We start from the raw sequence: 24,076 nt of genomic DNA, 5'->3' as shown, positions 1-24,076 counted from the left end.
CAGACTATGTAGCAACCATATAGCCTTGGTTGCTTTTTTCCCTAATCTCCTTTCTCTTGGTTTCCTGAATGGAAACGAACTAGTTCATGTTATGGAGAATAGAAGAGTTTTCTCTAAAAGTCTAAAAGGTCTAATAATATTTAATAACATCCCATTTAGACTGAGTTGAATGTATTGAGCCACTTAAGACAATCATTCTTTTGGAAGGTTGAGGCAAAAATAATTTCTAAAAGCCAAAGACTAAAATAAACACGAGTTGGTTTTCTTGGTAGAAGCTTGCTGAAATTTCAGTCTAGACTGACTCAGTCTCCATCCGGTCCTGGGAGAGCATAGCTTGTGTTCACAGCCTTCGTGGGCCAACTATCTGCTCACAATTTGTCCACTCCAGTAAGCTCCTGGCTGTGGCCTTCTCTTGTCTTTAGTATTGTGGATTCTAGGGGTTTTTTTCCCTTTAAGGTCAAAGCTTTAGCACTCCTGAGCCCCACCTGGTCTTTGATGAAAAATTATATGCATATGAAAGAGGAGACTGAATCTTATCCGACCTGGCTGGGATAAACAACTCTGGCCTAGATAGTCTGCTCTTTTTGGAAAATTATTCATCAACCTGAAATGTACAGTTCCTAAGATTCTTAGAGGCACAGGTAAATGTAACAGATTTGGCAGCAGAGCAAAACTAATGGGAATTGTGTTAGTCTTCCTGCTTTATCCTTAAGGCCACGTATATTGACACGTCAGTAGCAAATGAGGTTGGCAGGCCTTTCTCCCGGAATGGGAGACATGTATTCCTGAAGAATATTGTGTTTTGTAAAACTGTGCACTAAAAATTACAGGGTTCATGGGAGAAATAAGATTAGAGGCAGATCTTTTAAAACCCAATGAACTTTGTACCCGAAGCACTAACAAAAAGAGAATTATAATTGACCCTTGAACAATGTCGGGGTAGGGGTACCAACCCTCCCCTTTTCCCTCACAGTCAAAAATATATATGACTCTTCACAGTCAAAAATTTGTATACACCTTTTGACTCCCCAGAGCTGAATTCTAGCAGAAGCCTTACCAATAACATAAATAGTCAATTAACACATATTTTGTATGCTCTATGCACCGCATTCTTACAATAAAGTAAGCTAGAGAAAAGAAAGTGTTATTAAGAAAATCCTAAGGAAGAAAAAAATACATTTTTAGTATTTGTTGAAAAAAATTTACATATAAGTGGAGGCTGTCATTCAAACTCATGTTGTTCAAGAGGCAACTAGTACCTCAGAGATGACCTGGGCAGTGTATGTTGCAGAAGTTAGAGGCCATCTCGAGGAATGTTGGAAATGCATCAAACCAATGGAGCAGAAATACTGGCTTGCCAGCCTGGAGTCGACGCAGGTGGAAGTAGACCTCTGAGCACCAGAGGAAGTGCAGACTCTCCGATGAGGGTTGGGGTACACCTGTCTGCTGAGGGCGCTTTGGCTGCTGTGCTCATGTTTAATTTCTTATTACGAGAACTGAGGGGGCACCTGCGTGCACATCGGACGAGTTGGGGGGCTTTTTCCTTAAATAATTCGGCTCCCACTCCGCTAGCCCCCCTGGCCTAGGAAGAACCATCTGTGAACCAGGAAGTTCCAGGTTACGCCAAAATCATCCCCCCGTTTACCAATCTCACAGGAGCTAGATGGCTCTGTAGAACAGACGACACAGTTCCAACCCGGAGGAGGCAAACAGTTCCTCCAGACTGGAAGTTGAACGTACTCCCCAGCTCTGCCTTCCGTTCCTCTGTCCTGCGTATTCCCACGTGTTCTCTACACATGCTTACCTGCTCGCTCTTTCCAGAAGTTCCTTGGGAATTTATTTTCCTATAGTCCACTCATCAGTTATCCAATCATATAGTATAACATACCTGGTATCATTTAAGTTAATAGCAAAATATGATCAAGACTCTTCCTTGCCCGTCCCATGTTCCCTTCCTTTCCCTTTCTCACGAGGCTCTGAGGTATTGATGTGCAAGGCAGTGGGTTGGCGAGGGAAAGGAGGGTGGAGGGCGGGCATGGGTATGGACGTGGGCGGGGCCTGCTCAGAGGCCTCAGTGACAGTACACATGGCGCCCAAGAAATCAGGGCAACAAGGGCTGGGGTGCAGAGGTACAAGGTAGAGGAGACTCCCAGGGTAGCAGAGAGATTGGTTACCTAAGCAGATAGGTGAACATATTGAGGTTAAGAGGAACTAAGCTACTCAAGGTGAGAAGGGAATTTACAAACACGGAAACGCCGCGGGCTGAAAAAAACCCGTGAAATGTTGGGGGCGAATTGGAAATGTCAATACGAACTCATTTTTATAAACACACACAGGTATAGAAATAGTTCTAAATGTGTCTGCGTGTGTACATTTATGTATTCCCGAGCTTTGTCCACTGAGAAGACTTAGGGATTATAAATACTCACCAGCAGTGAGCACATGGAGTACCCAGATCTTAGTTTCTAAATATCTTTTGTCACTGAAAGAAACCAGGACTTCTTGAAGAAAAACAAACAAACAAAAATGCAGAGAAGGAACAAGGCAAGACCCTGGAGGATCTTCTTGGGTCAGAAAGCGCAGAAGCACTTAAAGAATGATGGGGATAGGTCAAAAGGACATAGGAACTCCCACTGGCCAAATCGGGGACAGTTTTGGGGACAAATGGAGCACCAAAATAAATAAGGAAAGAATGAGATTTAACTCATTAAATAAAACAGCTCTATATTGATATAAGAACATGGCTAAATAAGTGGATGAGAAGAGAAAGCTCTTATTGTACAATACTAATTGGTGAATGTAGAGGGAATGATGGAAATAATCACCATTTGGCAACTGTCATTGTGGTAATTGGTACGAGGCGAGAATCTTTGATTCATGCCAAGGCTGATGAGAAAATAGGATATTGGTGGATAGTACAGGTCTAGGTTGGCAGACACCAGCTCGACCAGGTGATCAAGATTCACATGCCCAGTTAGGACAGGGTGACATGGCATCATTGTGGTGGTGATCCTGTTTAGAACTCATAGCAGGAGTCTGGGCATGAGGAAACAGTGCAGGCCCAGGTTGAGAGTCCTCCTGTACACTTTAAGACTGTTGAGGATGCGAAAGAGGGAAGAATGAGGAGCCGTACCTGAAGAAGACTGATGCCCCTGAGACATGACAGCTAAGGGCCAGACGTGTGCTGGATCAGAAAGGGAAAAAGAGATACTGTCGGGAGAGTTGGAAATTTGGATGTAGTCTGTGAATTGGCTGGTGGTCTTGTATCGGTATACAGTGGTGTTTAAGGAAGTGACCTTGCTTTGAGCAGGTACCATGATAGAGCATCGTGTCAGGGAAAGATGTTAGGCAGGTTGGATCACGCATACGTCTAGCTGGAAGGAGGAAGGGGAAGGGGCACGAGAGGGGAAAGGTGCAAAATATTAATTAGTGGGGAATCTCGCTGAGGGGGTGCAGGAGTTCATTGTGCTGTTCTTGTAAACAGTAGATTTGACACTGTGTTTTCTAAACTGCTTCCCCAAAATGATCATAAAAATATGTAAATCTTTTTTTCTTTGTTGTTCATCAGATGAAATCACAGCTAGTTTTCGTCGCTTTGGCCCCTTGATTGTGGACTGGCCTCATAAAGCAGAGAGCAAATCCTATTTTCCTCCTAAAGGTAATTGTCAAGATTCGACACACCTATAGTTTATCCTTATGTTATTTACTGTTTAGCCTTTTCATAAATGTTTGCCTTCCTTGTAAAATTTTCCACTGTTAAACATATATTTTTCTAAATACATCTTTAAAATTTCTACGTAACATATACTTTCAATTCAAATTTAATTTTACTCTACAAGATGTTTCAAGATATCAAACTGAATTTAGGGTTGATATTATCAGACTTCGGGTAGGAATACTCAGTTTTAATTATTTTTCACTTTTTGAACTCCTTTTCCTTAGTTTTAGTTTATGCTTCCTTTCTCTTGAAGAATTACAAAAAAGAAAGAGAGAAAGAAAATTAAGAAACCGTATAAGCGTTCTTTTCCTTTCGATCAGGCTATGCATTTCTGCTGTTTCAAGATGAGAGCTCTGTGCAGGCGCTCATCGACGCATGCATTGAAGAAGATGGAAAACTCTACCTGTGTGTGTCGAGCCCCACCATCAAAGATAAGCCAGTAAGTGCGCTTCAGCCTGGAGGTAGTGTCTTGTCTTTGCCCCCATCTCCACTCTGTTTGAAAAACCCAACGATATCTTGACGTTTCTGTTAATTGACACGTTTGTAAGTAGATTAGAAGTAAAGTTCTGTTATTGTCATCGGGCCCCTGACATGGGCATTTTATATCTTTTGCGCATGTTATTTTGACATCCAATTTTCGATTAATTAACATATTGGTGAATATTTACTATTAAAAGACTTGATAATGCATTTGATAACATAGTCGAGTTTCCTCTGAATAATAGATTGAGCTTGTAAAAGGGAATTAACTTTCCACTTTGGTTCAATTTACTCTTAAAAATGAAATGAAGGATTGGGATATGCTATTTTTAAGTCTTTTCTAGTTTTATAGCTTTATTGTTTGGAGTAGTGCTTTTAAAAATATAAAATATTCTGTAAAGTTTTAAACTCCTTTCCCCATCAGTTGTCTGTACTGAGAATGAGATGTTTCGGTGTCCTCGCTCCCTAGGTACAGATTCGGCCTTGGAATCTCAGTGACAGTGACTTCGTGATGGACGGTTCACAGCCTCTCGACCCACGAAAAACTATATTCGTTGGTGGTGTTCCTCGACCGTTACGAGCTGGTATGATTAAACAACAACAAAATCCTCTTTGTCCTTAAGCATAAGAAATATTTTATAAAGGTTTTTTCAGGATAAATTCTCCATGGGCATTTGCACGAATGTCTAAGAGAGAGTTCTAGAATCGGAGTGTCTGGGTTTGAATTCATGTGCTCTGTTCCCCGTGAAGAGTTAAGTGACCTTGGACAAATTACTTAATTTCTCAAATTCTTAATTTCCTTCTCTATCAAATGGAGTAAAAAGGATATCTACTTTATATAGAGTTGCTTTGAGGATTAAATAAGATAATGCAAAGTGTCTCATAACGCTGGTGATTATTACTCACATCATCAAGTGGGAAAAAAAAAAAAACACTCTTCAAGAATAGATTATGTATTGAGATGTTTAACTTGTTTCCCATGTTCTCATTTGCTTATTAGCTGTTTATCCAGCTCTGAACTATAGCAGGATTCTTAGCAGTGTATCGTGTTTTCGGAGCAGTACTTACAGAAGAAATTTCAATCCTAGTCAATTAATTTGATATTTAATTGTATAAGTGAGATAAAGAATGTAAAAAGAACAAGAATGCAGTTTCAGAATTGTAATAACATTTCACGGAGAAGATGAAAATTGTCCTCTTCGTGCCTCAAGTTTCCCCAAGAAATTACTACCTACTTCATAGGGTTGCTGTGAAGATTAAAAGCAAATAAATGTAGAACACTTGGCAGAGCCCCTGCCCTTCGTTAAAGATAAAACGTTAGCCCAGTGGAGATCTGGTTGTGATTACGTTAGATTTTTATAATTATCATAATGACGTGAGCTCGGAGTACAGATAAACTGCTTTTAATGATACCTTTGGTGAGCCAGGTCCATTTTCCTGATGTCGTGGTCCCCTTCTTCCTCCTCCTCATGTAGTGGAGCTTGCCATGATCATGGATCGCCTGTACGGAGGTGTGTGCTACGCCGGCATCGACACCGACCCCGAGCTGAAGTACCCCAAGGGCGCCGGGCGGGTCGCCTTCTCCAATCAACAGAGTTACATAGCTGCTATCAGTGCCCGCTTTGTTCAGCTGCAGCACGGAGAGATAGATAAACGGGTAAGTGCCCTGCTCATTCTGGAACGTTCTCGGAATGGCCCTCTAAATGTGTCGTTAGCAAGATTGGAATGGGGGAGTTTTATATGGCATTAATAAGCTGACGGTTCTGCTATGGGACCAATTAGATGTATGTCCTATAATACATGTAGGAATCGCCTATGAATTTCTTCGCTCTCAGTTTTTTTTAGTAGTCTAAGCAGAATACTATATCAGTTAACTCGAGTCAATTAATTTTTCTTAAGCCATCACCCACATCCATTCATTTATTCCGTTAGTCAGACATTCAATAAATATTTACCAAATCCTTTAAACTACTTTATATCAAGTATACAGACATGAATGCCCTTGAAGTCTCCTGACCTTTGTTTTTTTCATCCTAGGACATCACGAATACCTCAGCAAGCCCTATTTTCCAGTGCACTATGCAACAAATGATTGAATAAATTCACTTCTAGGACTGCATGTCTTAGAAATATTTCATTACAGTAATAGATTAAGTAGAAGAAATCATAATCATTTGTAGTCCAGGTAGCAACTGAAATTAGGTAGTAACCAGTTAGCACTACTGCCAATACGCCTCCCTGCTGGGTTTAACCTCTGAATCAAAAGGTTGAAAGAAGCTTCCATTTTCCAATGTATTGGAAACGCTTTGTTCCACGATGCATCTCATTTCTTCACATTCACGTTTATTTGCTATCTTTGTGTTCCATGCATTCAACAAATGTTTTCATGCCCGGGACTAGAAGTCCCTGTCCTCATGAGTTTCTGGTCTGGTAGATAGGACTCTGTCTTACACCAACCAGTGTTACGCAGAGCGTGGTCTATAGACTGACTACCAGGAGGCAAACAGTGTGTTCCTGCTTGGTGGTGGATAGGAATTTACCCCGGAAGGCGAATCAGCTTCATTAACAAGCTCAGTATTTAGTTCAGCTGGCTTTTTTTTTTTTTTGGTCTCATAGAAGGACCTTGATTTGAAGGAAGCTATGAGACGAGTTGATTTACATTCTGACGTCAGCGCCTTATTTCATGTTAGACCAGCGCTGTCAGTAAGGCTGACGCAGACAGCCGACACCCTGAGGCATCATGCTCAGAAAGGGTGGATCGTGTCATGCTGGTCTCAGCTCCGCATGGCAGCCTATCCGGTCACCAGTGGTTTGTGCGTCCCGCGTTTCATCCGTGGATGCCGTCATTCAGTGGCGGTACAGAGCTTCCGGTCACAGTGGTCACCGTGCTGTACGTTCAAAAGAAAGGTGTAGATTCTCTTATCCACAGGGAGGAAAGGGCCGTGTTAGCCACAGAATCTGTTCACATCCCTCCTCGTGCTGTATTCACACGGTCTGTCCTGCCTCACTGCTTCATTCCGACATGGGTTTCAGAGTCGTGACATTAGTCATTAGAAATTCCAACTGAATTTTCACTCCTCTGCGATCGGATTATTCTAAAAGTGTCCTCACCACTCTGGAGATGTTAGAGTGGCCTTGGGCCAGAGCCCAGTGCTCTGGCTGTGTCTGCTCTCGCCGTCTCCTGGGTCGCCCTTCCTCTTTTGTTCACAGCTGACCTTTGTCCAGATTCCTTGTCAGAACTGGATGGCACCGGTGGTGGTGACAGTCAGTATAAGGGAGTTTCAGCCACGAGTCTCTCCAAGACTAAAAATAACCAAGTCTTTTCTCACTGGTGACTTAGTAGCCAGGTTATTTTTAATGCTCAAGAGGCTGAAATGCCAGGTTGGCCTGCTGAGTGATGGTTTTATAAAGTCACCTCTGACTTTTAGACTCAAGTAAACCATTCTCGCTGACAACGAACGGTGCAGGGTTTCAGGTCGTGAGTACCATGGCGCGTCTTGTTTGCGCAGAGTTCTGGCTTTGCGATTATAACCAGAGAAGCAGACCCCGTAGATAGAAACCGTGACCTGGGCTGTGGCACACAGAAATCAGGCATCTTCCCTCTGATCTGAATATCGAAGTGCTCTTCTGTGGCCCTGGGAGGCTCTTAGTTGGTTTTGGTTAAATTATAATTCCACATACAGTGAACATCCAGATCCACTTGTTAAAACGATGGTGTGGGTTTAACTCCATAGTGTTCCACTCTAAATAGTTGCCTTCACTTTTTTTATTTCTGACAGAATCCTTTTTCCCCTCTGAAACGCATTTATTTAATAAGACAAAAATGTAAAGCAATGTGTATACAAAACTTACCAGGTTCTTAAGAGACAGACTGTCTTCCTCCCCTCTGGACGTCTTGGCACAGATTCTTTCAGGAGGCCATGGGGACGTCCACACACAGTAAGAATCACCTGGTCTAGTCCCTGCCAAACGTAAACCCCTCTGTTTACATTTTCGGTTGCAGGTGGAAGTGAAGCCATATGTCTTGGATGATCAGCTGTGTGACGAATGTCAGGGGGCCCGTTGCGGGGGCAAATTCGCTCCGTTTTTCTGTGCTAACGTTACCTGTCTGCAGTATTACTGTGAGTATTGCTGGGCTGCTATTCACTCTCGTGCCGGCAGGGAGTTCCACAAGCCCCTGGTGAAGGAAGGTGGCGACCGTCCTCGACATATTTCATTCCGCTGGAACTGAAGGACAGCTGCATTGCTCATTTTCAGGCCTCACGACAAGTGCGCTCTTCTGTTAATTCTGCCCCCTTCCTCATCCTCTTCACGCTGGCATGCCCTTTCGTAGCAGTCCGTAACAATAGTCTAATGAAAAGAATGACCTATCATAGAGGTGTTATGTAGATTCCTGTCACCGAAAACCACACGTAGGAGCTCCTTTTTTATATCGCCATCATGGCGCGTGGAAGTTTTCTTCTCTTGTTTGGCTGGAGAGCAAGAGGACGCCAACTTCCTGCCACGTTTTCTTAGAGGAGAGAGAAATATTAAAAGAAATGAAACAATAGAGTATTTTGGGTTTTTAATTAAATTATTGTTAATAATATAACCTATAAGAATACTTTTATTAAAATAGCGATGCAACGATAACACTATCGGTCTGTCCTGACACTGTCCCCCCAGGGAAATGCCTCTGCCTTTTTCTTCCTTTGTGGCCTCTCTCTTTTTCCATCCCCTTTCTATTCTTTTCACAGCAGCGGAGGAAGTTAACAATTATTAACAGGAAAGAGCATGTTAAAGCAAACGCAAATGCATGAGCGAGACTGAAGCAGCATTAGAACTCATTTTAAGGGTTTCGAGGCTGAGTATAATTTCATTCTGCCTCGGTTACTACAACATCAGAAAAAAAAAACTAGTAAAGTAGGCAGAGCTAGGTTTATTTTCTTTTAAACACTTAAAAAAATTTAGAATGTAAAAATTGGGGTAATTTACTGCTGAGGGGAGTGCACTTATTTATTTTTAAAATCACTTATCTGGTCACAGCCCCAGGAAAACCTACCAAAGCTAGAATTAATGACAACTGGTGGGAAAATTAGCATTCCCTCCCCTGAAGAACAAATGTATAAATTTTATTTTTGATGTTATATATAAACTCTATATCCTAATTTACTAACACTCATCAGGTGTCAGCCTTTGCTCTCCATTTTGACATAAAAAACAAACAAACAAACAAACAGCTCTAGAGATACCTCGAGGATATTGTTTTTGATTTTGAGTTTTAGTTCTTGTAGCCAAAACTGGAAGACAAAAATCAACATACAAATTGGCTGCCGATTGGCTTCCTTTTCAATTAAAAGTTACTTTGGGTCTCCTGTAATTTAGCTGTAACATAGAAAGTGAAAAAAAAAAAAGTTTTTAAAAAAAGTTAAGTAGTCGCAAAGTGTTTTGCACCGTTGAACTAAGTAACTGTGTAAATCTGTGCAAAGGTACGTATGTTTATCTTACTCTTCCTATAAAATAAAATAACATTACAGTTTCAGAACTTAGCATGGGACATAGTCAGTGTTTGAAGTGCCAACTTCATCAAGTAATGCATGCTTTATTATAAATACAATTCTAGCTTCGAAAGGCGTTATTATGTGCTGAACAGTATGCTTCAGGAGTAAATTTAAAATAGTCTCTTGAAGCCCTGGTCGTGGAAATAATTTTATTTTAATTGACTTTCTCTCGAAATGCCCTATCCACCATTCAAAGGATTATTATCAGTGTGCAAAACATCAAAAAAAAAAAACAAAACAAAACAAAAGCTAACGGCGACCTTGCTAGTTGTGCTGCCTAACGGTACCGTCTTGGATCCTTCAAAACCAAAGACTTGCCCCAGCTCTAGGGTGGAACCACCTGGCTGACGACCCCACTGATAAACCCGTTACGTTCCAAAGGTCAAAATGGAGGCATCCGCTGTCTAATCGTCACACGCAGAAAGGGAGTCGCTTTTCGAGAATTCCCTGCCAATATTGAAAGCAGTCATGCGAACGGAGGGTGCTCTTGTGTAGCTGGTCAGGGACTTTTTTTTTTTTTTCTTTTCTCCTGAACGACATAATTCGAATTGGAAGGTTCATTTGCCTCTTTTTCTTCTTTTCCATGCTCGTAGGTGGCTTGGGGTGTGCTGTTGTGTTGTTCCTACTCAGTAAACAGGTGTGATGAGTTAACCAGAAATAACACTGTTTGAGAACTAGCTTTGAATAATAATTTCTCCCTTTGTACATGACCTGCTGAATTTCGGTACAGTGTTTTTGTAGCTAACTTATTTTGTCATGCACATAATGTATATTTGTTATGCACTACTTTTGTATATCTTGTTTTTCCAACAGTGAACATTTTTAGGCACACTTTTCACTGACGGGATGATATCTCTTTATGCAATACCTCAATTTTTCATATTGCAAAGAGTAGCTTTTTGTACTTTTATTACCGAGAGATCTTCATATACTTCATTTTTTAATATAAATAATTTTAATAAATTTTATTTTCTTATATTCTGCTTTTTATACATTTCAGTGCTCTGCATACATTTTAAATTATGAATGTCGTGCACTGGCGATGCTATTTTAGAGTCTGCAGAGAAGAGAAAGCATGTTGCTTCAACTTCCTTCCCCAGCACCGGCTGTTGGTGTACCTATAATTTAAGAAACAGTCTATGTAAAGTCACAAATTAATGAAAAAAAAAAAAAAATTCGCATGAAAGTGACAGATAACACTGTAGTTCCTAAAAAAAAAAAAAAAAATTAAATGCATAAGCATAGGGTAGAAATTTAAACCAACAAAATTGTCTACAGCTTCTTACTAAGTTTTTAAAATTATTCATAATGCAGACATTTTTGGTGAATGTTTAGCCGTTTTTAATATTAATAAATTGATGTTAAGTGTTTGATTCAGAGATGTCTGCTCTTTGAAATTATATATAAAGAAAAAAAATAATAACCTGCCGTGGGACAGGTGTGTAATGTTAGTATGCACGACTAATGTAAGAAATTGTTATTCTACTAATATTTACTTGTGATTGTGTGATAAGCGTGTTTACAGATTATTTGGTTACACTTCAATTTACAGGGCATAAACAATTATTATCTACTCTGAACTTTCTCGATTACATGTCTTTCAGATTACATGGGATTGTAGTTGGGAGTTACCATGTAACTCAAAACATAATTAACATGTAATTAGTTTACAGATCGTAGGGTATCACTTCAGTTTCCCAAGCATGTAGTTCTAGCGTGCTAGCATGGCACCAGCCATGTACTTACAATGTAGTTACAGAGTAATTACATGGTTATTTTTGCAATGTAAAATAAAGTGTTTCTGATTGTTTTCTATGTAAAGGAACCCTCTCCCTTCCCGTTCTGGCCCCCACGCTTTGGTATAATATATATATATACTTCTCCATACACAGACCTCTGCAGAATGCAAAACAAAACTTGCAGTGAATGAATTTAGCATTTTATGAGAGTGCTGTTGGAAAGACTTGATAACTCACCCCTTTTGTTTTGAAGAGTTGAATCTTCTGTTCAAAGGTGATTTAAAACTTGAATGTGATGAATTGTGGCAAGTTAACTTCAAGTTATGTGCAATACTTATTTCAGACTTTTGAAAGATCTTTGCAGTGTAATCTTTGTTTTTAATTGCAGACATTTAAAAATGTCATTTTCTACTGTTAAGAGTAATCCTCTTTCTTGCTGGTGTTTCTAAAGAAAAGAATCAGAAATCAATCTTTCTACTAATGTAAATTTGAGATTATTTTTAAAAAATGGAATAAAAGAGGTTTTGGTCATTTGCTTTATTTTATTATCTTATTTTAAAGCTACTGTGATTGATAGCATTGTAAGAATTGGGACAATATTGTATTCAACTGTTTTATTTTTTATATTTTTAAAATTTAAAGTATAATTAGTTTTTATAATTTTCATCAGATTTTTGTTATATTTTTTGGAAGTGAAACTTTTAGCAAGTGGGTGTCTACTTTTTACTAATCCCTAATTTTTTTTCTCAGTGTATTGGCCATATTATCAGAAGGAAAAGTTATTTAAGTATGTCAGTTAATTGTACTACTTGGCTGAATTTCCATATAGTTTTTACTGTGTATGGGGAGCTTGTAGTATTTATTATAGCATTTTAAATAAGGGTAATTCATTTTTTATTCAAGTCATTTTCACGTTGAGTTCCTATTTTTGTATGTTCTACTCTTAAGTTATATAACACAGTTCCTTTTTTAAAAGAGTTCATTTGTTGAAGTGCTAGTGGAAAATTAATGTTATTAAATAGTTTGCAAATGACTATTTATACCAGTATGCATATAATTTTTAAATATTTGTAATGTGAGATGTTGAATGAATAAAACTTTTAACTCAGCTTTCCTTTAATATACTTATTTATTTGCAACTTAAATAGGCTGTGTTTCCACAGTTGAGGAAATAACCGTTAAAAATATTAGGAATATGTTCCTGGGCCAAGGCAGAACGAACCCAGAGGCAAAGGTGTCCAGACGTGTGCATGCTAGTGAGTAAGTGTGCGAAGCTCACGTAAGCCCGTAAATTATGTCGGCGGCTGTTGTCTTGGGCCTGCACTGTCACCTCACATGCTGCCCTGCACAGGTCTTCTTCGCGGTCTTGAGTACATTTCCGAGGCCTGAGTGCCCGCTCCATGCATCCAGTCATCCGCTTAAGGCCAAATGTCCAATAAAAGTAAGGGAACGGGTGTCTATTCAGCAGGGAACGTCAGGATCTGGGAGGTTTAGTTTCAGGTCTTTGTCAAGGGAGAGCCTGAATTTCCAGCCACTCTACGAGAGAGAGGCTTTTGGTTAACAAGTCTCTCTTGCCTCTCGACCCCCTCCCCCCAGGTTCTCCCTGGACCCTGACATCATGGGATGTGGCCCTGGAGATCGTAATCTCTATAGCATGTCAATCAAAAGAATGTGGACTACCACTTGCTGGAATGTGTTAGTATTTCTATTTTAAAACGCGTTTTTAAACTTCTTACTGAAGGGTTTATTATAACAAAATGTAACACTGAGACTATCCCATTTCATCAAATTTAATTTCTGCTCTTTTTTCCCTTGAATACAGTATGCTTAAGACCAGAAGAAGCAGTAGTTGACCTGAGACAAATGGACTTAGAGGTCTAACACCTCGGTATTGTCTTTCCCAAGACGATCTCCTTCCAATGATAGGGGATCCTGAGGGTTGAACCAGATGTGGCTAGGGCCCCCAGGAGGGCGCGGTCACCGAAGCTTTGGTGGGCAGTAGCCAGAACTTACCTGGCAGTAGCGAAACTTATATTCAGAGTTCAGTGAAGGGCCCATGAGGAAGCCGCAGGGACATTGGCTAGGTAGGTGGCATTTGGTCGCCACCTCTATGGTATTCCTGGGCATTGTGAGATGGCTTCAGCGCTGTAAGGTATAAATAGGTTCAGTTACTGTGGGGCATACTGATTTTAGGCAAGTGCTGTATCAACTACAAGTGATGGAACAACTGTATCTTGAAATGACATGTAGGTGTGATACTTTTGGTGTTTGAAGTCACAGATTAGTGAATCTGGAAAGTGTGCGAGAGGTTATCTGGCGTGCATTTCCGTATTCATTGGCAGTTCACGTAAACCCACCTGACAAAGCTCTCTACCCCATTCTTAACCATTCTTAACAGTCAAATGATAGAATCACCTCTTTTGGTGATGAGTTTGTATCCACACCCAGTTCAGAAAGAAAATAAGTAATTTTTTTAGGGATTTTTTTTTTTTGAGTTTGAGAAATATTCTCCTAAAGTCTGATCAGAAGTCATGGGGAAGATAAATTCTTGGTTTTAAAAATTAAGAAACATAGACGATATCAATGAAATGAGTTTAAAAAAAAAAACATTTACAGGGTAATTTTTGAAGTACATAATGACAGAATAATAAACAGTAAGACTAATAAACAGAATAATAATAAACTAACATTTATTTTCCAGATTATGATCTTCAGAGCACTAGGAGAGTGTCTACCACAAGAAAAGGACAAAAATTAACAAGTTTGTCATTTAGTAAAAAGCTTAGAAAGTAAGGCACCGTGTTTCTTGGAAGGTCAAAACAGGCAATTGAGACTTCGAGAAGTTCTACAGTGTAGACACGTATTATAAAGTATTTCCTTCTCCCAGCTCTCTTTGCTTATAGACTTTGTGGACAGGTAACACAAGATCCCATAGTATGTTTCCTGGTGTCAGGAAATGCCACTTCAGGTTTTTTTAGTTGTTGTTCTGCAGGGGCTGGCCTTAGTCACACCTGGAGCTGTCGCCATAACCACATTTAGCTTTACTGGGCTTCTACATAGTGGCCTCGCTTCTATTCCCATCCCATTTGCAATTTGGCTCCGTAATTCCCTTCTCCCCTGCCCCCTCCCATCCCAGAAGAGAAAAGAGCGGCCGCTCTGCAAAGTGAACCATCCATCGACTGGGTTCATCGAAGCTATTTCGACTACGCTGTTCCCTGGCTCGGATTCACCTGAGGGCCGCACATACCTCTTCAGACAAGCAACCTGTGCTTCGACGCTGCCATTTCATGATCTGCTTTCTAACTCTATTATTTATATTATTTCTTTCCTTCAAAATTTTTTCTTTGCAAACCTCCCCCAGCAACACCCCACCACCGCCACCACCACCACCAGGCCCTGAGCGTGGGGACCACAGGCTTTGAATAAACTCTTAAGAAGTCAGAAAATGAACGTCGTGCCCAACTGTGAACGCTTTGTCTGGCAATGCCAATTCAGCCTCTCCTGTGGTATGACCGCATCCTGGAGGGAGATTTTAAGTTTGAATCTTTTTCTAGTCAAATTGGGTGTCATTGTTGGCTGGCTGGAAAAAAGCGTCTTATTGTGACTCACTGTGGTGACCTGAGTTGGAAAAGGGCAGTTTGTCTCAAGGAGGTTAAAGAGGAACAGCAGCGTTTAAATTCAGCGGGCGCGTGAACCACCAGTGTTTTCTGTTTTGTATAATCTGATGAAGTGTTAGGAAGAAACTGCCTGTGGGTAGATGGGGGGCCGATGGGGTGAATCTGGGGAGTAGAAATGCCAAAAGCTATGCCCGACCTTTCTTCATCCTTTTCGTCGGAGTTCTAGTTCAGTAAGCAGAGATTTGATACCATAAAAATGTCAGTGTGATCAAGCGGATGTCACCATTTTAAAGAGATTATTTTCAACTCTTCTGCTACTCCCTTCAACATGAAAAGAGGGAAGACCAACACATACCCAAGAACGACCCCCCAGAACCCACTAAAGACACGAGGGCATGTCAGGCTCATTCGGAAGTATGTTAGGGAGAGGGCTGCTGGCCACTGCGGTCTGTGAAACGGCGTCAGAGGTTTCGGGCAGGACCCAGTGACGACCCGAGGCTCCTTATTTGAGTGAATGGAGCCGTAATTCTCCCCTCACATTTGCGGGCCCGGAAGAAGCCCCTTGCCTGCTTCACTGTTGGTGGCAGGTTTGACCCGTTGCAGGGGTTGTGGGCTGGCCACGCGTACCCAGGTGATTCTCGGCTCTCGTGACTCTGCAGTGACAGAAGAGGAAACTAATACACCTGCCCATCACCGGTGCGTCAGGCGCTTAATAGCAGGTTAACACCCCCACGAGGTACAGTGAGTCCTCACTTAACGTCGTCGATAGGTTCTGTGACTTTAAGTGAAACGACGTCTAAGGAAGCCAGTTTCATCACAGGCTCACAGATACGAACAAGAGTTAAGTTCCTGTGGCATCTCGCCGACATTATGACGAAACGACGTTGTCCGAGGAGGACCTGCCGCACTGAACAGGATGTAGCACCGTCTCATGCGGCAGCTGGGTGGCTTGGAAGGGACACAGCTAGTATGAGGCGAAGCCTGGATTCCAGTCCCCACCTGCCAGGTCCCAAATTTCCCCCCTAGACCCCTCACTGCCCCTGGAATGGCAATGGACAGAATTTTTTTTTTTTCAGTTGAGTTTGTTTTGAAAACAAAAATTTCACTCCGAAACCTATTCTGGGTGCAAGCTATCATATTTGAAAGTAGAGAGATAAGGCGATGAAACACTGCTAGAGAGGACGTGAGTTTTGACTCAGTCCTCATGTGAGGCCACTCGCTCTCTAAGAACTGACTTGGGCAAGGGATTTGCTTGAGGTCACTGAGTTGCGTAGTGGAGGCCAGGGAAGGCCAGGCACAAGCCGAGTGGCTCAGCTGGGCCCCTCTCGGTCAGCCTCACTGGCCTCTGGTAAACGTGCGTCTGTCCGGGCCTCGGCGACCAGGTTGGGCAGTACGTTCCCAGCAGTAGGCGTGAGGGAGCTGCAAGGCCAGCTCTGTTCACTTGGAGGAGCTACGTGTTTCTTAGCACACATCCATTCTCTCTGGCTTCGCCATCAGGGAAGGATACGCATCGTTTGGGGATGGGAAACAAGTACTGTGAACCGAACGTTCCAGACACGATCAGTTCTGGAAATAAGAATAATAATAATAAAAACAATAACTTCTTATTGTTTTTTATTACTAATGTTTCTTAGTACCAAGCACCAGGGGATGGTGCCGTAGGCTTCTCATCAAGCTCCTCATATCCCTATGAAATGGGCACTGTTGGTATGTTCATTTTAAGGTGAACAAGGTTCAAAACAGTTCATCTCCAAAGCCAGGGTTTAAACACAGGCACATAGAAGTTATTCTGAAAGGGTACATACTATTTTTCAGAGCCATCGAAACATCATTTCCCTATACAGTATTTTGTTTGACAAGGATGTCTTTAAAAGTAATGTGCTAGGTATTCCTCGTGGTCATTATGTTGTCAACTAAATTGTCAGGGGATTAAGACGTGGACTGACCAACAAAAATCACATGGGTGCCAAGAAAGGATATCTAGCTAGTTCAGTGGACGGCCAGATGAAGAGCCAGGAGGGAGAGAAGTAGAGAGGAAAGGATGGATGGATAAATGGATGGATGGATGGTTGGATGGATGGATGGATGGATGGATGGATGGATGGTTGGATGGATGGATGGATGATGGATGGATGGATGACTAGGTGAGTGTTGGGTAGATGGATGGAAAGATGGACAGATGTTTGGATGGATGGGTAGGTAGAAAGACAGAGTTAGATACATAGATACATGTATACATTGGATTTTTTTTTTTTGATTGAAGGAAAATCCCACTAAAGAGAAAGGGTTTATTTCTTTCTGTAGAACTAGAATTGGACAACACACTTTATGTAGAAATCAAGCTCCTTCTCACTCATCTCATCCTCTGAGACTCTGCAGCTCTCTGTAATCTCACAAAGAGGTCCCTAAAATCCACGAGGACGGGGAGAGGCTGACTTACTGGTGTCTCCTCGGTGAATTCTAAAACCGCTTAAATATTTAGCTTCCAGATGGAGATATCAGTATCATTAAAATAGACTTCCACAGAGAATTTATATTCCCGATTACACGTATAAAAAAAGAAAAGGAAGAAGCCTCCGTGTTTATTCAGAGGCTGGAACTCTGGAACGCACAGCTTTGATCTCTGCTGGAGCCGAGCAGCTGGTCCTGAGCAGATGTGGTGCTGTGGAGCCTGGGAGGAGGTTTGAACATGGATTTGCAGCGAAGAAAAGTCCTTCTGAGGGAGATATTAAGGTCACTCAGCCAAATATAGTCATCAGCAACTTCCTTTTTTGTTTTTTGCCACCCAAAGAATTCAAATCTAACAAAGCCCAAACGTGCAATTCTCAAATTGAAAGGGATGCAAATGGGGACTCCGGTTTAGTCCCCTAAAGTGTTCCGCAGATCTCCCTAGGGATGGGGAGTGGGGTAGGGAAGGAGGTTTTGGCGGGGGAGAAGGTGGGTTAAGGGGGCATGGGGAGGACAGGAAGAGAAGGGAAGTAGAACTCAGTTACCGGATGCAGTTTCGTGTCCAGAAGCCACTGGCGGGCACCTCCCTCCACACACACACCCCATAACCAGGGACGTGGCCTTTCGCACTCATCACAACTCATCTCTCCCAGGGGGAGGGAATTTTGCAATGATGCAGGAGTCACCCATAGCGGAGGAAGTTGGAATCTTTCTTGGCCTTTCTTGTACTTACTTTAGATGGTAATATGGTTTCCTTTGAATTAGGGGTGGAGAGCGGAGCCCCATAAGCTTCTCTATGTCTTCATCTGTTTCTGATAGCATCGGGTGTCTAGTGCAGAGTATTACTAGCGTGCTGTTACTAGAAGCATTGCTAGGTCTCTGATGGCTGTGGTTATAATCTAGGCTCTTGCGCAGTGCCGGTCCCCAAGCAGGGCTGGGGGCAGGAGCGGGCGGCAGGGGTACCGGGCGGCGGCTCGGAGCCCTCTGCTGCCGCTTCGCCGCGTGGCATTTTCCTCCTGCAGTTTCTCACCTTTCCCACCCCATCCAGCCTGCAGAAGTTGCCATGGTGACAGAGAGCGCACGGAGACTCGGGGCGCAGTGCCCGTGGCCAGCGCAGCGCTGAGTTGTTGCTGCCGTTCTCCGGGTCTCAGCGGCACGGTTCCTCCGCGTTTTGGGGGCGCTGTGTGTCTCAGCCCAGGATGTTGAGCGTGTGCTGCCCGCATGAGCGCAAACGCCAAGGGACTGTCCTGGACCTCAGGTCTTCGCGAGACCATCAGAGGACGGTCGGTAGGGGAAGCAGAGAGGGAAGAGCGTGGGAGCTGGATGTCAGGCCCCGAGTCCCTCGGCTGATGGCTGTGCCTTTCCTTAGAGGAAACGGGACTTTCGGTTCCTCAATTATTTCGTCTTTGCCCTTAGAAACTGCGAATGCAGTTGAAGGTGGACGCCAGGCAGGCGTGCCTGGGAAGTAAAGCGACTTGTGCTTTGAAGCCAAGCAAAGCTGGGTTCATGTCCTAAACACAGGGATCACGAGGATGAAGGACATAGCTCTGGGGTGAGTCGCCCCCCAGGACTTCTGTCTCTTTGCCATCTCTGGCTGAGTGAATTTGGCCACATCAGGTAACCTCTGAGGATCGGTGGTCTCATAGGTCAGGGGGGCAAATAATAACGTCTCCATCAAATAATAACGTCTCCATCAAATAATAACGGCTCCCAGGACTGTGGTCAGGATCAAGCGAGGTGAATGCCTGGCACCCGGCCACCCAACCGGGCTGTAGCAGAGCGTCCTGGCTGGCACCTCGCTGCGGCCCGCACCCTGCCCCCTGCACCCAGGGCGGAGCCGGGATCCGGCTTCGCAGTGGCCTGGCTAAAACCCTCGGTCCGCTCGCGGCGTTCTCCCACGCCCGCCTGGCCTGGGCCCCGCCCCGCCCCGCCCTGTCTCCTAGGACGCTCCGTGTCCACCCTGCGCTCCAGACACTCAGCGTGGACCTGTCCCCATTCCTCCAATGCAAACCCCCTTTCCGAGGGGCAGGGTCGTCTTACCTGTCGCTTCCCCCTGAGACACTATCGGATCCCACTCCACCTTGTCCCCTATCAACTCAGAGCACAGCGGGCACCTCCTTCATCCTTGGGGACTTGGCGCAGACTTCCTGGCTGGCTCTGTCCATAGCGCCCCCTCCCCCACCATCGCGCCATCATCCGTTTTCGTTTTATTATCAGAACCACGCCTGACCGACATGCATTATTATATTTAATTATCACTATATGTAATTTTTTAACCCGTTTTTTTTTTTCTGGGCGGGGATGGCGGACGTGAATATCGTCCTCGTGCTCGTGTCATCGCGCCTGTCCTAAGCGCTTAATCGACGTTTGCCAAACAGGTGAGTCACAGCACAGGATCTGGGTGTGTGTTCCCGGGCCTGCCCCAACCCTGCCGCGGACGGCTCGGCTGTGCTCTGGGGGGAGGGCCTGACCGCCAACGGCGCCCCAAGGAGCAGGTATTTCACCGGGGAAATAGAGATCAGCTGATAAAGGCCGATGTGCGCCACGCTCACCTGCGGAGGTGGTCGGCTGCGGGTTCTGATTCAGCCCCGTCCCGAGGCTGCGGCCCTGCGTGTCTAACAAGCTCCCAGGTGAACCCGCGGCTGCGGCTGCTCAGACCACACTGGAGAAGCAGGAGCTTCGTCCCCGTGAAAGCCGCGGACTTGCAAACCTCGGGAGTCGAGGACAAGGGTGAGCTTAGGTGCCTGGGGAGCAAAGCGGGGCTGAGTTGTGGGTGCGCCTCCCCCACCAGAAGCTGCCGGGTGGCCCCAGGCTGGGCCAGGAGGAGCAGAGAGCTGGCTTCTCCTGACGCCCCAGCAGAACAGCCAGATAGGATGAGGGAGGCTGGAATCGAACTATTTTTAAAAGAATTTTCCTCAGTCCGGGAGAGAGAATTCTATCCAGGACTTTGCTCATTCATTTATGTATTCATATCTTCAACAAATATTTGCACATTGTTAGGCCTTGAGGATAGTGTGGGGACAAGACAGGCCAAGTCTCTGTCCGCTTGATGTTGACATTCTGGAGACAGACCTGGATTTGCGCCCTCGTGTGTGACTGTGTGTGTGTGTGTGTTTAGTGGCAGGGAGGCAGCAGGGGAGGGAGGAAGGGAGGGAGGGATAAATTTCCCTGCTGCCAGGTCTACAGAATTCTCAGTTCCCCACAGGGAACTCTTACCCATTCAGTCCCAACTAATGCAGTGTTGAGGCCACATCCGCCAGAGCCCAAGGAATCTCATTCACAAAGGGCAGATAATACAGGCAGTTAACATTATCTCCAGGTTAAATAATGGCCCCAGAGATGCCCTGACAGGCTGGATTGAGTCATCATGTACCTTTAAGCTTGGGTACCAGGATCAACCCTCTACCTGCCATGCACAAAGCCTCTAGTCTTAAAAATAAGTCCTGTTCTCATGGCAAAAAAAAAGAAAAATTTTAAGTATGTATGGTGAGAGCTGTCAACTAGACTTATTGTGGTGATCATTTCATACTATATTCAGATACCGAATCATTATGTTATATACCTAAAACTAATATAAAGAAAGAAAAAAAAACCACCCTAAACTCCTGTAATTCTTTAAGAAAAGCATAATTCTGTTACACTGCGTTTCGGGAGTTCACAGCATATATTTGTTTAATGTAAACATTTAAATTATATCACATGCTTCTTCATTTAAAAAACTATACCTTTCCTCTTGCCGCCCCAACCATGAAATTGGGCTGGGCCGCCTTCCTCCTCGGACAGACAAGTCCTGGGGTTAGCTTTTTGAAAGTCAGAGCCACATTGGCAGGAAGGCCCGTTCCAGCCCCGAACCCCCCACATCAGAATCAGTCTCCTTCCCACTCTCGGAACACGGTGGAAGCTGCCAGAAGCATGTGGCAGAACCATCGGAGGGTGAAGGAACAGGATTTCAGGCGCAGAGGAGGAGGGAAGGCCATTTTCTGACAGTCATCAGCGGCTATCTCCTCGGGGGACCGTATGTCCCCATCCTGTCCCCATCCTGTCCCCATCCGTGCCTGCTGCTGGCCAAACGGAATTCAGGATTAGGAATTCACGACCTTTGCTTCTCCTCTCAGCTCCTGCAGCTGTTTGATGAAGGGTGGAGGAAGGAGGAGGAAATCATGTCTTTCGCGGGCAAAAATGGCATCTTATTGCTCCTGGTTCGCGCTCAGGGCACTGCCGAGCATGGCCGGCAACTCTCCAGATGCCCTGGCACGAGCAGCCAGGGCCACTCACTCCAGGTGCATGTGGATTGGAAAGGCATTTTCTCCAAGTGCCATTTTCAAGAGGCTCGACTGAAAGAGTTGTGGTTGAATTCAGGCTCGGTAAAAATAAAAATTTGAGTTCTTTCTTAAAGATGGGGGTGGAGTAGGGAAGAGAGACGGTTTAATCTGAGAGCCGTGACTGCCACCTGGTGGACGATGTTGGGCAACTGAAAAAGCTCCTTTCTATTCATTAATTCCCTCACTCTTCTGTTTCCTTTGTTTCTGGCGGAGAGAAGTTTGGTGGAGGGGAGGGATGGGGAGGGACAGCTACTGCACAGTGTGATAGATGTCGTGACAGGGACAGTCTTGAGCAGCGGGGTGAGGATGTGAGTGCAGGACCCACATGGCAGGTTTGACTCTGCTCTAGGACCTTCCCCCTGTGACTCTAGCTGAGGTGCTAAACCTCTCCTGTGCCTTCACGTTCTTATCTGCAAAATAGGGGTCATGACAGTCCCTATCTCATAGGAGGATCGTGAGAAATAAATTGCATATTCCGTGTCAATGCTTAGCACATATCTGGCTCATAGAACTTATTGAGTGCATAGAGAGTATGAAGAGGTAAGAAAAACAATTTGCAATACATGCAATTAACAAATAGCTAATATACAGAATATATAAAGAACTCGAATGAATGAGAACCCCATATGTAAATAGACAAGAGATTAAAATAGCAAAGGTGATATCCAAGTGTACAATGAACTCAACTTCATAGATCACTGGGGAAATGTAGATCACAAGAAAGAAATGCTACATTGTGATGGTTAATTTTGTGTGTCATCTTGGCTTGGCCACAGTACCCAGGTATATGGTCAAACATTCTTCTAGACGTTTCTGTGAAGGCGTTTTTTTTTTTTCTAGATGAAATCAATATTTAAATCATGAGTAAAGCAGATTACTCTTCATAATGTGGGTGGGCCTCATCTAATCAGTTGAAGGCCTGAGTAGGAAAAGAATAACCTCTCTGGAAGAAAGGGGAATTCTGCCAGCAGGTGGCCTTCAGATGTGAACTGAGGCATCAACAACTTCTGAGAGAATGTGTGTGTGTGTGTGTGTGCGCGCACACATGCACATGCGTATGTGTGTGTATACATACATAATCTCCTATGTATACACACGTCCTATTGTTCTGTTTCTCTGGAGAACCCTAAATACACATATCCATCAAAATGACTACAATGAAAAAGACTGACAATGCCAAACGGTTGTGAACTTGTGGAGCAACTGGAATTCTCACACTTTCTGGCGGTAGTGTAAATTGGTACAACCACAATGGTACCTATTTGTCAGTAGTAACTAAAGTTGCACATATGACCACTCAAAGCAGCTCCATGCTAAGATATGTGCCCTATAACCCATGGTCAACAAAAGGTTCCCAGAAGCACTGTTAACAATGACCCCAAATAGGAAACAATCGAATTCCCATCAACAGTGGAACAGATGAATCAGTGGGGGGATATTCCATGAGGTACAACCCATATAATAATGTGTGTCTCAAAAACATAACTAGAGAGAAGGACGCCAAACGCGTGGGCAAAACTAATTGATGCTGTTGGAACCGGGAAAGAGGGGGAAGGGACTGGGTCTGGCCAGGATGCAAGGCGCTTCTGCAGCGCGCCGCTTTTAACCTGTGTGGCTGTTACGCGGGTACAGTCATTGTGTGGGAATTCATCCGTCTGTATATTGATTGTGGCGCTTTTCTGCACATATTCATAATTTGCTTTTTAAAATTTTATTTTAGGAAAGTATGTCCCTGCCTATTACTTTGGGGAAGTCACTCCACACTTTGGAGCCCCAGTCCTCTGCTGTCAGATGATGCACGGATGGAAGGAGATGGTCTACAAGAAAGCTATTTGTAAAGTATAAATGTAAAGATATTACTGTGTGCGCGTCACAGGGTAGGTACTTAATAAACGCGCAATGAAGTCTAAGGAACGACCTTCTAGTATGTGCCAGATACTTAATATGCCTTATTTGGATTTCTCTTAATTATCCTGAGATTGCATCTGAGGAAATTGGAAGCTCAGAGCGGGAAAGTGGCTTGCCTGAATAACCCAGCTGGTCCCCAGCGGAACCGGGATGGGCCTCAGGCCCGTGTTCTCTCTCCGCAGTGTCTCTTGAGAACCATGGCCCGGCACCAACATATGCTAAGCACAGGAGGTCCAGTCCATCTCCTTAGCTACCTCTCCCCCAAACCCCCCCTCTCCGCGCGCAGTGGTCTAGTCCTTCTCCT

At 43.8% G+C, this 24,076-nt stretch overlaps 1 protein-coding gene across 4 annotated transcripts in view; it reads left to right on the top strand.

Annotated features, from left to right (window-relative positions):
* The window catches only part of CPEB4 (cytoplasmic polyadenylation element binding protein 4), a 60,162-nt gene extending 47,576 nt beyond the window's left edge, over positions 1-12,586 (top strand). For all 4 annotated transcript variants that reach the window (XM_016145113.2, XM_016145116.2, XM_016145115.2 and 1 more), the window contains 5 exons: positions 3,569-3,658; positions 4,039-4,157; positions 4,668-4,782; positions 5,674-5,855; positions 8,202-12,586. In XM_016145113.2, coding sequence (XP_016000599.1) covers positions 3,569-3,658; positions 4,039-4,157; positions 4,668-4,782; positions 5,674-5,855; positions 8,202-8,429 — 734 coding nt within the window. In that variant the 3' untranslated portion in view covers positions 8,430-12,586. The remainder of the gene's footprint in view (positions 1-3,568; positions 3,659-4,038; positions 4,158-4,667; positions 4,783-5,673; positions 5,856-8,201) is intronic.
* The last annotated feature ends 11,490 nt before the right edge of the window (positions 12,587-24,076 follow it).

The sequence above is a fragment of the Rousettus aegyptiacus genome, unplaced genomic scaffold (assembly GCF_014176215.1).
Source record: "Rousettus aegyptiacus isolate mRouAeg1 unplaced genomic scaffold, mRouAeg1.p scaffold_m13_p_7, whole genome shotgun sequence".
Classification (NCBI taxonomy): Eukaryota; Metazoa; Chordata; class Mammalia; order Chiroptera; family Pteropodidae; genus Rousettus; species Rousettus aegyptiacus.
The sequence above is the reverse complement of the archived record's forward strand: the minus strand, read 5'-3'. Positions and strand labels throughout refer to the sequence as shown.